The sequence below is a fragment of the Rhyacophila brunnea genome, unplaced genomic scaffold, assembly GCF_057557595.1.
Source record: "Rhyacophila brunnea isolate RB1 unplaced genomic scaffold, BYU_Rbru_1.0 scaffold_23, whole genome shotgun sequence".
NCBI lineage: Eukaryota > Metazoa > Arthropoda > Insecta > Trichoptera > Rhyacophilidae > Rhyacophila > Rhyacophila brunnea.
This window is the reverse complement of record NW_028232893.1, coordinates 1208973-1226465: the sequence shown is the minus strand read 5'-3', so window position 1 is coordinate 1226465 and position 17493 is coordinate 1208973. Positions and strand designations below refer to the sequence as shown.

Below are 17493 nucleotides of genomic sequence, written 5' to 3'. Positions count from 1 at the left end.
GTAAAGAGTGCTTTTAGTTCGGTGAGATAGTATGCGGAACTTAAAATGTCTTAACAGGCCAAAGTAGCATTTATTCGCAGACATGATTCTCTTGTTGATTTCTTCTGTAATATATTTTTTTAGTAGTATAGTATATTAAAAATAGAAAACAAAGGAAAACTTATTCAATTCAATATTAATAAAGAATCTATTTACATTTAATGTTTGTATCAAGCCGGGTTTGAAAGCGTAAGTTGGATTGAGAGGTTTCTGCAACTTAAGAATTTGAATTGACCGCCTATGCAAGTATGCAATCAATGATATTATACCGATAAAATGTTAGTTACATGACCCAAAATCTGAACTCATATTATTGGTTGACGTGAAACGAGCCATCTTTGAAACTATTGAAAACTATACGTTTGACTCCGCCGAATGCGCGTACGCTGGACGAGCGCTATCTCTCACCACAAAAACGGTGTATAATAGCGTTTCATTTTTTTGACATTCGGATAAACAACGTTGCCACGTATTTTACAACGTTTTTATTAGCTCGTATTGTTGTTTGTCCGGTGGTTGTTTGTCCAGTACAAATCTTGCAATCGATTTTTAACTAAGTTACCGACTAGCTAGACATTTAAAACTTTTAGGATATATCAGAATGATGAGAACCGATGCCAATGCATTTTTAATAGTTTTAGCCATCATTAAGTAGAATTGAATTCATTTTCAGTTAATTCTGTTTTGTATGGAAAGTTATTTGAGAAAAATCCGTAAAAAGTAAAAGACTATTATTGGTTGCTAAGGGGGTGGTCCTAGCAACTAAATTATTAATACATACGTGCGTTACTATGGAAATCAAAATGAAATGTCAAAATGACATTTCAGTATTCTATATTTGTTTGTTTGTTTCTTTTTTATTTACTTCATATTATCAAGTAGAAGTTTGAGCATATTGAGCATAATAATTCAACAGAAAATTTTAAAACGTTGTATATAAAAAGTTCTTTTTATCTCGTAATTTTTTTTCCGCCACCATTCATTACTATGCGTCGGCTTGAAAATGGGTCAGGCCTCTTTGGCCCCCAGAGAAGACATCCCCAAATGGGAACCATTCGGGGGTGTGACAGTAGGTATTAAATGTTTAACACTGTCGCGGGTGTTTGTTATCGTAAAAGATTTGAAACTGCGTGTTCTTCTTCGTCCTTTCCTCTTCTTTTGGTAAAAACGGTAGAAATAACACGTCGTCGCTGTTGGATTGGTTTATCGAATAGACCAAATTAATGTCAAATGTCCAGGAGACGAAAAACAAATTTCATTATCCTATATTTAAATACATGGAGGTATTTTACAGCATATGAATGCTGTATTCATTATAAAGTAATTTAAAGAAAAGGATGGTTCTAGTCCATTTATAAAAAAATCATTCCGCATTCAAAGGTGGATTTCGACAAAAACGAATATTCGACAAACCAATCTATAGCGATAACGTGGCGACAACCCAAAAATTTAACATGATAATATTGTTAAATTCCAGCTGGCCACTGCGTGACATGCAGGAATCAGCCACTGTCCGTGAAAAAGATACTACTTGGCTTCGGCATCCACAAGATCGCTGACTTAGGCAAAAAGGACATTCAGAAACGCACTCCCCTGTTAATTTTGCTGCATCCGAACTACTCCCATAATCCTATCATGGCAGACATCGCAGTGCTGGTCATCGCGAAGGTCACCTTTAATACGCATGTGCACCCGGTCTGTCTCTGGCACGGAGACAGGAGTCTCAGCAAGGTTGTAGGAAAAACTGGCACTGTAAGTTAATAGTTATCCGTATTCAGTGACGCACGTGGGGGTGGCACATTATAACACAAGGTTACATGTAAGTTGTACGTATGCAGTTCATCGTGGGACACTTATTCGTGCACCGCAGTACGTGAAACATGAGTTCGTATAACATTTTATCAAATGACTAGTTCTTCGTTGAAAATTTCCCCGTGGAATACATTTTGTACGTATCTTACAAAATGCGGCGATAGTTTGCAAATAGTACTGTTCTAATTAGATTAACCCTAACCTAACCTAAACTAGTAAAGACATCTCATAAAATTCGTCACATGTTGTAGCATACGTACAAATATACTCCACGGTGAAATGTTCAACGAAGAACTCGTCATTTGATTAAATGTTACACGAACTCATGTTTCACGCACTGCGGTGCACGAATAAGTGTCCTGCGGTGAACTGTTTACGTACAAATTTTCGGATACGATAACACATGTATTTACCGGTATTTCGGTATCGATAAATAATTAAATACCGGTTTTGAAATACCAGTATTACAATCCCTATCAGTAGCGAAGGGTGGAGATAAGCTGTTAAGATCTGACGTAAATAGTGCACATTAAATTTTGTTAGTTACTCATATTTGTTTTTATTGAACTAAGACTATAATTATTTACAGATGGTGTTAGTTAGTTTTTTTTAAAATCAATTAAGCCATTCCTAAACATAACCATAGTCATTTTTGTATGTTATGGGCCATTCGACAAAATAGTGCACACTTTTATAATCACATTTTTTTTTTGATTTGATTTGTTTTCGATAAATTAAGACTACATAATATTACACAATATGTTGTTGGTTAGTTTATTAAAATTCATTAAACCCTGCCTAGACTAAACTATAGTAGACAAAAAATATTACTCTATCTATAAAATATCTAAAATTATGTTTGATTTAATGGCATAATTTTAGATATTTTATAGATAGACGATTTTTTTACAACGTTTTTCTTAGCTCGTATTCTTATTTGTCCAGTGGTTCTTTGTCCGGTACAAATCTTGCAATCGATTTTTAACTAACTTCCCGACTAGCTAGACATTTGAAACTTTTAGAATATATCAGAACACGATGCCAAAACATTTTTTTAATACTTTTAGCCATCTTTAAGTAGAATTGAATTCATTTTCAGTTAATTCTGTTTTGTATGAAAAGTTATTCCGACACCATTATTGGTTGCTAGGGTCTGGGGTCCTAGCAACTAAATTATTAATATATACGTGCGTTACTATGGAAATCAATATGACATATCATATACATTTTTTTGATCGTTTAAGCTAGTCAAGTCATGTTTATATGGTTCAACAGAATTTAAAAACGTATATAAACAGTTCTTTTTATCTTGTAATTATTTAACTATTATCTATTATGGCATTGTTTTGCAGTGTTTGAATTGAATTTAAAAAATCTTACAAACACCGTCTGTAAATTGTAGGCTTAGTTCAATGAAATCAGATACGTATGATTGATAAAGTTTATTCTACACTATTTATGTCGGATCTTAACAGCCTATCTCCACTCTTCGCCACTGATCCCTATTGAAGTCATCATATTGTTATGCCATTGGAAATAAATCGTGTCCGGATATTGTACGTATGCAGTACAACAGTTCACGGTGAACTGTGATACGGTGATATTGTATAATATGTACAATAAGTCGGTTATTACTTGCGGCTAAAACTGCTGATTAATTTCGGGTGCCGGACGAAATCCCGAATGCTGAAATCCCGAATGGCCGAAATCTCGAATGCCTAAATCCCGAAAGCCGAAATCCCGAAGGCCGAAATCCCGAATGCCGAAATCCCGAATGCTTAAATCCCGAAGGCCGAAATCCCGAAAAATAAAAAAAATACAAACAGCAATAATTGCGCAATCTCAACACTTATCTTGTATTGCGCAAATTTTACAAGAGAGACAAAAACCATTTTTTTGTAGAACAAATGGGTTTTTGTCTCTTGTAAAAATTGCGAAAAAATTGAAAAGAGTGAAAAGTAAATTATTAAAAACAATATAATATGTAGTTTCACTTCTGTGTGGCATATTACTATTTATGTGTGTTGCTTTCTTTATTTACTTTGCTAGTAAATATCATCATCTACTTTCAGTTAGTTGGCTGGGGTCGTGATGACTCTGGTATTGAGCACACGATGGAACCTATGATGCTGGAGGTTCCCATCGTTAGCACTGGTGACTGCAGAAAATCTCACGGCTACTTCAAAGAAATCACATCTGATACAATGCTATGCGCAGGTAAAAAATTGAAAATCTATTATTTATAACTAATAGCGCCTCCGCCGCGTGCATGTTTTTACTGGCACCAATATTGTGTATTTTAAACAATCGTGACAATAACTTCTTCTTATTGTGCCATCCCCTAGCGGAGGTCGGCCATCATCAAGACGATCTTATCTTTGTCGCCTGCTACCCGAAACCGTTCAGTGGAACTGCACTTGTACCAATCACGGAGGTTCTTAAGCCATGAAATGCGGCACCGTCCTCTGCTACGCTTACCATTGATCTTTCCTTGAATGACAAGTTGGGTAATGCTGTACTTTTGTCCTCTCATAATGTGGCCGAGGTACTGTATTTTCCTGGTTTTGATACTACGTAGAGCTTTTCGGTCCTTCTCCATTCGATTGAGAACTTCAACATTTGTCACCCGGTCAGTCCAAGAAATTTTGAGGTTGCGTCTATACAGCCACATTTCGAAAGCTTCAAATCTCCGTGACATCTCTTGGTTTAGCGTCCATACTTCCATACCATAGAAAAGAATTGAGAGAACATAACAACGTACCATACGCAGCCTCAGACCTAGGTTAAGATCTCGATTGCTAAGGAGGCGTCTCATTTTGAGAAAGGTGCTCCTTGCTATCTCAATTCTAGTTTTTATTTCCTGAGACTGGCCCCATTTCTCGTTGACCCATGTACCCAAATATTTACAATGGGTCACACGTTCAATAACGACAATAACTGTTTACACGTAAAAGTTCGGACCGTCTCTCCAATCTCATTCTTCAAGAAAGACGCGATGTTGTCATTTGACAGGTAGTGAAAATAGGTTAATTTCAAAATGAGTCTCTCCGCGGTGTAGTTCATTTTTTTGCCGGCAGGTTCGCCACTATCGTTCTACTGAGCAGGCGCAGATCGAAAAAATCCCAGCTGTCGCATGAAAATTCAGAAGTTTCCGATTTTTTTTTTGATTCATGCATGCAATCTTGCAACTGCAGGATAATACTTGTTTACACGTACATTTTTTTATGGTCGCGATAATATGTAGGGGAAGGGTGTACAAAATGGCACGGGGTTTTGTTTATTGAGAAAAAGAATATGAAAATATATTGTAATTTATTATAAAAATGGAGCATGACTGTAAAGTAACACTATTTTTTAATATATTGGCATATTTATATTAACAAAATGTTACAAAAGTGATAGTAAAAAAAAGGAAATAAAAATGTATAGCTAAAAACCATTTTAAGCCCTTCTGGTGTAAAAAATGGCATACAACATAAATATTTATCAAAAATGGAACATAAGTATAATTTCAAATGACATGTTTTACGGAAAACAAACTTCGCAGAAAAATATTTTTGCTTTTTTTATCTAAACCAACACAATCAGCATGAGCCCATTTTCCACATTTCATGCATCTTAGCCAAGTTTCTCCATTTTTAGATCTTGTGTACATCTTATTACAATAAATACAGGCACAATCATCTTCTTCTGACAGTAGAATGTCTTCAGTATCCGAATCGATCACCAATCTTTTTGTGACACTTTGTTTATGTTTTTCAGAAACATTTTTCTGTGACTATGCCGATTTATCCTACCATTGTGTATGCCATTTTACCCTCGATCAGCTGATTTTAGAAATTCATTAAAAAGGCACTTTACACTTCAGTAATTGTAATAAATTCATATCGAACATGAACACTAATAATTGCTACGTTAGCAACTTTTTAATATTTTTATTTAATATATAAAATATGTGTAATATTACCTTTTGATGACAAGCTGCAAAAATATTAGTATAGCTCAAAAATGTTTCCACTGCATGACCTCCTTGTATGACTGTTTTGAGTGAACTAAATATAGCTGAATATTTGAAGGACGTGGCATGGATTGTTTCTGAACAAGTTAAATCATGTTCTACTGCACCATTTCGGCAGTAGAGCGATAGTTCGTTTTTCCTCGCTATGCCATTTTGTACACCTTTCCCCTACTGCCAGCAGTCAATCCATGCGCGTGTAAACTGGATATAATTGATCCAATTACATCCATTTTACCTTCTACCTACAACAATAACTCAATACATTAGAGATAAATTTCTGCACTTCAACTAGTGTTTGACCTAACTTATTATGGTTTAATATTAGTCTATGAATCATTTCGACATGGGAACGTCGAATTAGAAACGATCTCCAAGCAAATCGCATCGCTATTGCAAGGCCTTGTCCAGATGGCGCGATTTGACTCGCACGTAAAAAGTTGCTCGCACTCCAGGTACATGTGACCTCATTGAGCCGTCCACATATCGCACATGTATTTCTAAAGTGACAAAAATCAAAAAACGGCATTTTGAGAAAAGGGACAAAAACTGTTGTTGAGCTATGTAGAAGAATATTTGCAAAATAAATAGTATTTAAAAATGTAATGGACGCTAAGAAACATTAATCAAATGTCATTTTTGAATATTTCGATTCATGAGCCTTGAAAATCCTTTTTTTTAAGATGTGACGATTTTTATGTTCAGTGAACTTTTCAGTGAATCGGCAACTTACACATGGGTATAAATCAAACTTCATTCAAACTCAGTTTATTTCTAATGTAGTTATTTGTTGTTAAAAGTATTTTTTCTGTTATATTTTCGTTTTTATTTTATTTTCCATAAAAAATGATAAAAAAATCAATCCCGACAGTTTCGGGATTATGTTTATCAATCCCGGGATTCATAAGTATCGAAAATAGCTCGAGATCCCGGGTTTGGAATCCCTAGTGGCTACACTGAACAGTTTTCCCGCGCAATTTTACGTCAAAACTTAGCCGTCAAACCTAGCGGGCACGTGTTCGGATATTTTCGTACCTTCTCGGTAATCTTCGCTTGCTAATGAATGGATCGTGACAGACGGAAATAGAATTTGTTCCTATTTGCTCACGATCCCGGAAAACCATAGATACTAGATTTTGGCAATCGTGGCAGACGATTGGGCCAGACGCAATCTGCCAATGTAATTTGAGCATTAGCCGTAGTTGCGCAGAAATTGTTAATATCTAATATTTAATCTGTTTATAGGGAAGAGGGACGGTTCCAGTCCGTGCAATGGTGACTCAGGTGGTGGACTGTACCTCCTGCAAGACCACTCCTGGGCGCTGCGAGGAATCGTATCTGTCAGCCTCACAAATATGAGCCACGGATATTGCGATACTTCACAGTACGTTGTCTACACGGACGCTGCTAAATACACGCCATGGCTTCGACAAATCATAAACACTATACACTAGTCTCAAAATGATATTATGTACTGTCGGCGACTAGAACTAAATTTAAACTACAGTCAAAATTAGTTATTACGAGGAAAATGGGACCGACTGAATTTGCTCGTTATAAGCATTACTCGTGATCATAGCCCCCCAGAAAGGGGAGGGTGACAGGGCTTTAGCCTGGTGGCCCGGGATCAAGGGGGGGCCGGCGTGGCGGGTAGACCAGATAACTGAAATAAACGTACATCACAAATTTGCTCGAATAGTAAAAAATGATTGGTAATAAATGGTTTATGCGGGGATGTCAGACGTATTATTGTCGGATCCAAATTTTTGATGCGTTATTGTAATTAGGGAATCCAATCCCGAGCAAAAATTTTGATCCCGGGATTTCGGGATTACAATGTGACAATCCCGGGATTGGCATTTTTCCATAGTTAATATAATTTTTTTTATGTATACAAATAACATTGATAAAATCAGTTAAAATAAATCTAAATATATTGTAATATAAATAATAATGTGAAAGTAAAACAGTTTTATTTATTTATGTAAAGATAACAAATAAAATACAATTTCAATAAAATAAATAATAACATATTGTGTTGAAAAAAATTAAAGATTTAGGTACTTAATTAAAACATTATTCAGAATAATATGCCCGAAGTAATCTCCAGAATAGCATTTTCTGGTGCTCAATGGTTTACTTTCTATAAAAAGAAGACAGGTTAGGTATAAATGGGTGAAACGTCTAACTAAATGTGCCTTGATTTATTTATTCTATTTTTCAAATTCACTTTACGGATGTTACCGATGTCGTACATATTATGTGGAATTTTTAATTTATGTTAAACTATTTACAAATCTAAACGATTTACATTAAATTCATAAAATTTCGTAAAATCAATATTGTGTTTATTGTTTACATATTATATTGTATGAGATTGCTGTTTCTGATAGTAAAGACTTAATAAATTGCTTAGCAAGATTTAAAATAGTAAAGCAAATCATTGTGTATGGCCTTTCCGCTTCATAAATCTAATTAGAAGCCAAATATGAAACTGCCTTAAAATGTATGAGATCATGGTGGAATTACTTTGTTAAAAGTGCGAAGCATTGTTCATTTTTATTAATTTATGTGATAAAATAAAATGAATTGGCAACTTTCATTCAAACTCAGTTTATTTCTAATGTAGTTATTAGTTATTAAAAGTATTTTTTCTGTTATATTTTAGTTTTTATTTTATTTTCCTTAAAAATTGATAAAAAAAATCAATTCCGAAAGATTCGGGATTATATTTACCGATCCCGGGATTCATAGGTATCGAAAATAGTTTGGGATCCCGGGATTGGAATCCCTAATTGTAATATAGATTTTAATTTTAAAAAAATTCTGCAGACTACATATTATTATTATTATGTCTGATTTAAGTAAGTATATAAGTAATAAAAAATATTTTCCTTTAATACGTAATATGGAAAATCCTACACACCAACAAGGAAAACGAATTGTTTTTTTTATAATATTATGTACGTTTTTGTGATTATTTTATCTATGTTATGTGTGTTAATAAAATTGCTCTCCATTATTTTTGAGAATCCAGTTTTTTAGTAAATTTAGTCAAAATAATTTATATATAATCAATTATTACCTTTTATTTACTTGACTAGATCGCCTTTTTAATAAACTTATGAAGGATTGAGTTTATGGTTTGATTGATTTTTTATTTTTCATACTATAACAATAATTTTTCTATTTTTATCAGTGTTTTAAGGATAATTACTATTTTCCACGATGGGCTGACGCGTCAGCTTATAATGTCGTAGGTCGCAAGTTCGAATCCTGGGTCTTACAAATACACATAATATTGTTTTTCAATGTGTGTTTGGAGTATGGACTTAACAGTGGCAAAGGGTAGAAGTAGGCTATTACGATTCGACATAATTACGTCGGTGTTTTGTAAAAAGGGCGAATCAACCAAAATGCTATTTTACAGGAGGAGAATTTTTAACTTTTGACATTTATTTATTAATTACCTATGGATGATTATAAATTTCTAACAACTACATAATAAAGCTTAGAGGAAATACTGTCTTGATAATGTAAAAAAAATATACAAACTTGTATAAAAAGGTCAGAAAAAACATTTTAAATGGATATTCGCTCTTTATGTGTGATAAAAATACGAAACAGTTGCACGTTCGCCCTTGAATGTGTGGGTTTATTAGGGAATAATTATAATTAAAGTAATTTTATTATGTTTATAATAATATATTTAAGCTTTTAGAAGACAAAAAAATATAATAGTGAAAGTTAAATTAAATTAAAACCATATTCTAGTGAAAATTAACAGTGTTTTTGTCCTTAAAAGGCATATTATACCTAATCAAAATAGTTATGGAACATCAGATTATTTTTTATTAAGTAAGGACAAATTAACTGGACTGAAGATACAAAATGAATAAAATTATGTGAAATATTGTTTACACGCTGCCTTTTGGAATATTCAATAGTTTAATATCTGTTGATCTTGGTTGCCATCGTTTTCACTGAGTTTCCAAAATTTCCCAAAAATCAAGTCCTTTTCTTCCACCGAAAATCTACTCGTATCACTGCATTTATATGTACATTTTCTGCAGAAAACATTAAACCGTTTCCTATGTTGAACAACATTTCCCGTCGCAGTTTTATACTCTTTTCCAGCGGCTCTCAGTTGTTTTTTTTCTTTTCATAGCCAGATTTCCGGTATTTTATGTTAATGTGTTTTTTCATGCTTATTAATCAAATGATTTTTTAATTTACTTTTATAACGATATTTCTACCCACAATCATTACAAATAAATGAGGACACAAAGCTCCCTGTTTTCTCGTCCAAAATCAAATCATTTTCATCACTTTGACAAAAGTGATCACTTGAGACAGCAATTGTTTCGTTGGATTGGATTTCTTAAGGTTTCTCAGGTAAAATCGCCAGCGAATTAGTGTGGATAGCGGTAGCGTCACTCAATCTTTCTACAGTAATTACACCTAATTTGAATTGAACAAATTTAACTATCTCTTGTCCTCGATACGATCTGAAATACAATAAAATAACGAGTATGTATTACTTTTTTGTAATTTTAGGCGTGTCAGAATCGTTATATAAATAATATCTACGTGTCAAAACATGCCTACGAGCGGTAAAGTACAACACATTTTTGAAGTTATACTTCTTTTAGCGCGTTTGGGAAATCAGATCAGAGTGTATTTTTGGCGTGTGACATGTAACACATAATTTATTTTTTCACACGAAAAAAAACGCACTAGATTGGATTCGAACCACCGATTGTTCGGTTATCAGCCGAAAGCACTACCTTTACGCCACAGTATGATACTTCAATCGTGACGATTATACAGTATAATAATTATTATAGTTTAGAATTTTTCCGATGCCTAGGCAGTGAATTTATTATTGTCGGCCATTTGCAATTACGTAAACAAACTATTTAAATATTATAGTGGCAGTTGTTACTTTAAAAATAAAAACAACGATAATAACAATTATATAATTTAGTTAATATAAGTTGAAATTCATAGAAATAAAACAACGGCGCTTCAATAAGCGGCCCGTTTTCTTACGAGTGTAATTTAACAAGATAATTAAGAGCTAGTCGAAGAGAAGAATCTAGGTTATCGCAAGTTTTGTTACGCCAAAGTATAACTTCTAACGCGCGTACATAAGTACGCACACCGATTTTTTTAAAAAGAATGAATATAATATTATTAAGTACTCTATGACAATATCTTCTTGGCTACGTGCTAAAACTGTGAACTAACATGCTCCTTCCATTTTCAACTACACATCCATTATAAACTAACAAGCTCCTCCCATTTAGTCGAAAACGGCGCCCTCCTTCACGTAGCCAAGAAGATGTTGTCGTACAATAGGTATATTATGTATATATACGCAAACAATATTAATATGTCAATGTAACATTACAATATTAAAAAACGAAACCAATTAACAATTGTACAATACGAAAAATTAAATAAGAAAACTTACTTCTTGCTCATTTTGAGGTAAAGTATGTTGTATCACTCGATGAATACTTAATATTGAATACAAATGCTGTTCAGTTAGTAGAAAAAGCAAATAACTATATTTCAAACTATTGTTAACAAATTGTCAACTTAAACATTCTTTTATCACTAATGGCTCGATGACATTGAGCTACTTTACAAGCTGCTTGTTAGCAAATTTACATTCTGCTTGTAAACTTGCCCAGTGTCATCATTGAACAAGCTAATAAGCAGATTTTAAACAATCTACCGATCAAATTTGAAAGCTGGGCTACTTTACTCGTTACACGCTGGCGTGTGAGCCGATCTGCGTATGCGCAGTAGAGCGATAGTGGCGAACCAGCCGGTAAAAAAACGAACTACTCAATACGTCCTGTCAAGTACCAAAAATGACGGTTTCAAATCGCTAGCTTGTTGGTTTCTGAGCGAGTGAAAAGTTTTATGTGTCATCATCACAATCGCACTAGCTGACTCACCCGCTTTTAAACTCAATGACAAGCAGCTTGTAAAGTAGCTTAATGTCATCGAGCCATAAATTACATTGAGGAAACTTCTAAAAACAATCCCGCCAATACGCTTTGTCAATAGTAAAATGACACGAATGATAGCGACCATGGGCGAATTTGACAATTTTGATTTAACAATGGTCACATTGATATGTAGGTGGATATGCAAGAAGGGCGAATATCGTATATTCGCCCTTACATCATAACACTTACCACTACTTTAGGACATATTTTATTTTAAAAGGCCTAATATTTCACATTCGCCTTTTATTCATAACACTAAGTGGATATTCGCCCTTACGATTATCGTTTTTAAGTACTTTCCCTTGGATATACAAGTTGTCCGTTTTTACACAACAAAGCTAGTGAGGTACATATTATTGTGTTTTCATTAATATCTCAATTTCGCCAAAATGGCTGATTGGCCCTTTTTACAAAACACCGACGAAAATAGTACACAATAAATTTTATCAGTGATACGTATTTGTTTTCATTGAACTAAAACTACAATGTGTAGATAGTGTTTGTTAATTTTCAAAATTCAATTAAACCCTGCCTAATCCAAGCCATAGTAGATAATAGTAAAACATATTCGTTTATCTATTAAATATCTAAAATTATGCCTTTAAATTATACATAATTTTAGATATTTTATAGATAGAAGAATATTTTTTATCGATTATGGTTTGGAGTAGGCGGGGCTTAATGAATTTAAAAATCTAACCAACACCATCTGTAATAAACATAAACAATAAACAAAGGTATGATTGAAAAAGTGAGCACTATTTTTGTCGAATCGCCAATAGTATACTTAAACTACATAATATTATGGTTTGGCTAGGCAGGCTTTAATTGAATTTTAAAGACTGACCAGCACCATCTGAGAATTGTATTCTTAGTTCAATGAAAATAAATAAATATGATTTAAAAATTTTAGTGTGCACTATTTATTTCGGATCTTAACAGCTTACCTCTATCCTTCGCCACTGGGACCTAACAGGTTGAGCAAGTGGCTAACATCCGTTTCTGAGATTTTTACAAAAATTGTAGTATTTATGTATAAGTAATAAATATTGATTAATCATATGTCTCTGGTTTTAAAGATATAGTTATCAGCATTCATTTCTTTATTATCAATTTCATATTCATAATATTATGATCTAACAATATATTTCCATAACTTGTTTTACGACATTTTCTGCTCTAGTTAAAAGTATCTATTTGTTTCCTTTGTAGTCTTTCCGCGTTGCGTGTAATATAATATATGAGGCTACTATTTGCAAACACGGCTCATTCCCTAAAAAAGTGTTTCCCAAACTTTTTCTGCAATGAAACACTTCGCAAACCCGGAAATTTTAACGGAACACTTAGTTTATATTGTAGGTTATTTATTAGCGCAGCTAACCGTTCTGCCAATTTTGGCAACTTTACTGTCGTTAAACTGACAAGACTTGTCAGCTGGTCAGTTAAAAACAATATACCCCATCTTTTTCATGCGCACGGTGTGAGAAAAGATGGTCCTCCGCCTGTACCTAGATCATGGCCCCCACATCCCGATGCGGGCCCCCAGGCTAGGATCTTTGGCGGGCCCCCTACTTATCGGGTAAAGGTAAAGGGTATCGGTAAAGGTTAAAGGCAATGTGACGATCTACAGTTGCATATTCCAAAGCAATTCGAGGTAAAATTAAGGGTATTTTCAGCAATTTTTTGTATTTTTAATACACCCACTTTTATGATGATATGCACAATTATGGACCTGTCAAATATCGACAATAATCAAAAATTGTAAGTATGGCAAAACCACATATTATTTAATGCTAGTATGCTTGAAGTGAAACAGCGCCGTAGGTGACATTTTTTTACTATTGGTGCATGTTTTTGTAATATGTGTTTATCTCACCTGGTGGTCGATCTCTCACGCCTCCCCCCCCCCGTAAGCCCAGGCTCCCAGGCTAGAGGTCTGTCAACCTCCCTTGTGGGAGCCATGATCTATCTAGATACTTGACATCATAAACATGAGTGGAGTGGGCCTTTCAATATGAAGTAGATTCTTTAAATATTTTAGTTTTACTTATTTTACTTCTACTTAGAAGAAGAAACGTGTTGCAGTGGATAAAACCTTTCCAAATGGCCGCGGAACACCTGTTCAGGTTCAACACTTGGTGATCCGCGGAACATAGTTTGGAAAGCCCTGCCCTAAAACATAATTTGCGGCAAAATGCAATAAACTGTTTTACAGACTAATAAAAGAGTAATTTGTTTGATTTCTTATTTCATTTGTAGCGAATTTATGCGTGATTGTGTAAAAATGGATACTAAAAAGCTCTGACACAGCTTTGCACGTCAAAAGCTCTATATTTATAATATTCCAAATACTAGTAAGTATTTTGGAACAAGTTTCGATACTAAGTATTTTTTTATACTGGTAGTAAGTATACTAAACTTAGTCTTCAAAATCGACCAGTTTTCCCACCTCTAGTTTGTTTGATCCGTCCAAAACTGTGGTATCATGAAACCATTGCACCGTAATGGCAGCATTGGCAGATCTAGCATTTTTTGATAGTCATCTTGCTTCCAAAAATTGCATTTGGCTTGTGGCGTTTTTACTAGCGCTTGTTTATGCATCCAACAGCTTTAAATGTGTTGAAAAAACGCTAGATATTTAACATACATAATTTTGAAAAAACTTTCTGAGAAAATATATTATAACAAATAGAAAAAATCTTTTTGAAAAAAGTAAGCCACCCCGGCAGGGAATCGAACCCTGCATCTCCCGGTTTACGTCCCATCCGCGCATTACTTCTATATTACGCAGTGACATACTAATTGCGATAAACTTTAATTATTGGCCACTTTTAATACCCACTCATCAGCGCTCTTCTAAATCAAGCTACTTGAAGTAATACGTATCTACTTTAATTTAATAATCAAAATTATGTATGTTCAATAATTAGAATGGTAGTACATTCTTAAATCTTGTGAATTGTTCGTTGAATAAAAGAAATAGCTAGATATTTAGTTTCTGACGATCAGATACTTAATGCAGCTAGGTTGGTACGTATTTTAGTGAGAAGTATTTTTTTATACTGGTAGTAAGTATGGTAGTAGGTGTGGCGGGCTCTGCGTTCAACCAACTTGGAGTCGCATGGAGGTCAAGGCTGTATTCTGTGAGGACCAAATGTCGTTTTTTTAACGCGTGCGTGCTACCTGTGCTCCTGTATGGCTGTGAGACATGGGATCTTACTAAGCTTCAAGAGTCTCGGCTTTTGAGCTTTGAGAATCGATGTATCCGCCGAATCTTAGGGGTACATTGGTACGACCGCGTTACAAACACCCGAGTTCGTGAGCAGACACAACAGCCTTCGGTTATTGAAGTTATCACGAAGAGACGATTTACGTGGCTGGGACACATATTCCGGATGCCGCCAAAGAGTTCCGCCAAGGGTTCTGCCAAGGGTTCCGTCGCCGTGGCCGGCCCTCCCTCACCATGCAGCGGTGCTACAAAAGCGACCTACGTGCTGCTGATTTGACATGGCGGGAGGCGCAGGAGTTTGCAATGGACCGAGGGAAGTGGCGCCAACTTGTGCTTACCCTATGCCCCAATGTTGGGACGTGACAGGGTGAAGAAGAAGAAGAAGAAGTAAGTATACTTAGTCTTCAAAATCGACCAGTTTTCCCACCTCTAATGGATACGTTAAGGAAAATAAGTAGATAGGTACTTACACGTGACTATTATGATTAATGAAGGACATGTTAATTTTTTTAATTTAAAATTAATTTAATTTTCATAACCTGTTTCTTCATTTTCTGCACTAGTTACAGGATTCCCAGTTAGGAAATAAATTAATGTGGAAATAATATTTTATGTAAAACAGTTAAATGTTCAGTAATGATTGACATTTGGCACGGTGCCGACGTGTCTTCATGATAGTTATATTATTAATAACAAACTCAGTGTTTTCGCTTTACTTGTAGATTAAATATCCATTATTATTTTGATGTCGGGTGTTTAAAGATGTTTTCAATAAAGTCTACACTATTATTGCTCTTAGTGAATACGACAGGGCAAGAATACATCTCGTCTCCTTGCCCAAGTGTATACAGATATGAATTTGGTGCGTTGGATACTTTTGGGGCAATCGAATTGCCTGTACAACCATCAATAAATACAACCACGCTGAAGTTAGGAATTTCAATCAATGCTACGTTGCCATTGGTATGTTATACTATACTTGTACTACGATTTGCCTTCATAATGTCTAAACCAGGGCTGCCTAACCCAAACCGTAATAATTATTGACCTAAGAATAAGGTAGTATTTTTTTTGAAATTAGCCATTTCTATTGGCATTTCCCAGTGATTAAGCTACAACATACGGCCGTAGCCATAAATTGACAAACGATAAATGAAGTAGGGAGTAAGATCATGGTAACCGCGCGTATTTGAACATGTACCGTTTAAAAAAAATCGGTTAGATACATGTTCAAACCAATTCAAGCCAATTCATTTTATTTTTTCACATAAATTAATAAAAATGAGAAAGATTGGAAAAAACAATGCATCGCACTTATAATAAAATGATTCCACCATGTTTTTTCAATGCATTTGTCATTTTTTTATTTTAATTGAATTTGCATTATTGTTATCTTTTCATAAATAAATAAAACTGTTTTACTTTCACATTATTATTTATACATATTTCAATATTATTAACGCCATTAAACCTATATATTTCCAATATTGACCGTTCACAATATTAACAATAAATGTCTTAAATAGTATAAATTATACTAAATTTATTTTTAACCGATTTTATCAACGTTATTTGTATAATTTGTATATATAGAAATATTATATTAACTATTGAAAAAAATGCCAATCCTGGGACCAGTCCCGGGATCGTCAAACGTAATCCCGAAATCCCGGGATCAAGATTTTGGCTCGGACTTACTAACAAAATATATACCACCAAATCTAATTTAAATGCCATCTCTACTTCAATAGACAATATTGGGAATCCACGGTTTCAGATACATTTAAAAATACACCTGACACCTTTTAAAACTCACGAATAACTGGCAAAAATATTTCTATAAATTAATTAGGTAAGGTTGAACCTTGTATATACCTATAATTCGAATATAATTCGAAAATCTACACGTGTCATTGCTGCTCATCAAGGACGTGACGTCCAAGGACAACGGAAGTAAACTAGACATCGCGAACCCGACAAAAAAACACAGTCCTGTTAAACCTTTTATGTTAATTAATAAATTTTGTTTCCAACCAGTGAGCTGATTTTCTTTATGGAAAGATATTTCCATTATTACTAAGTTTAGGTAGGTACCTATTTCTATATATGCCGAATGATTCTTCTTGGTTTGCCACCCCCAAGCGACGGTCAATCTGCCTACCCCCACGGGACGTCACTGCTCCTATCCCAAATATCCATATCCTACTATCCCTATACTCAGACACTCTTCTATCATAACCTACCCAACCCTTCATTTTATACATCATCATCAGCCGGGGTCAGTCCACTGCTGGATGAAGGCCTCCCTAAGCTTCTTCCAACTCTCTCGATCCTGTCGTTCGCTGCCACGTATTTCCGCCGAACTTTACCAGTTC

At 34.5% G+C, this 17493-nt stretch overlaps 1 protein-coding gene across 1 annotated transcript in view; it reads left to right on the top strand.

Moving 5' to 3' along the window:
• Positions 1-7320, top strand: part of LOC147069322 (chymotrypsin B-like) — a 41842-nt gene extending 34522 nt beyond the window's left edge. The window contains exons 5-7 of the mRNA XM_085950735.1: positions 1517-1791; positions 3924-4068; positions 7112-7320. Of these exons, the coding sequence (XP_085806861.1) occupies positions 1517-1791; positions 3924-4068; positions 7112-7320 (629 nt within the window). The remainder of the gene's footprint in view (positions 1-1516; positions 1792-3923; positions 4069-7111) is intronic.
• The last annotated feature ends 10173 nt before the right edge of the window (positions 7321-17493 follow it).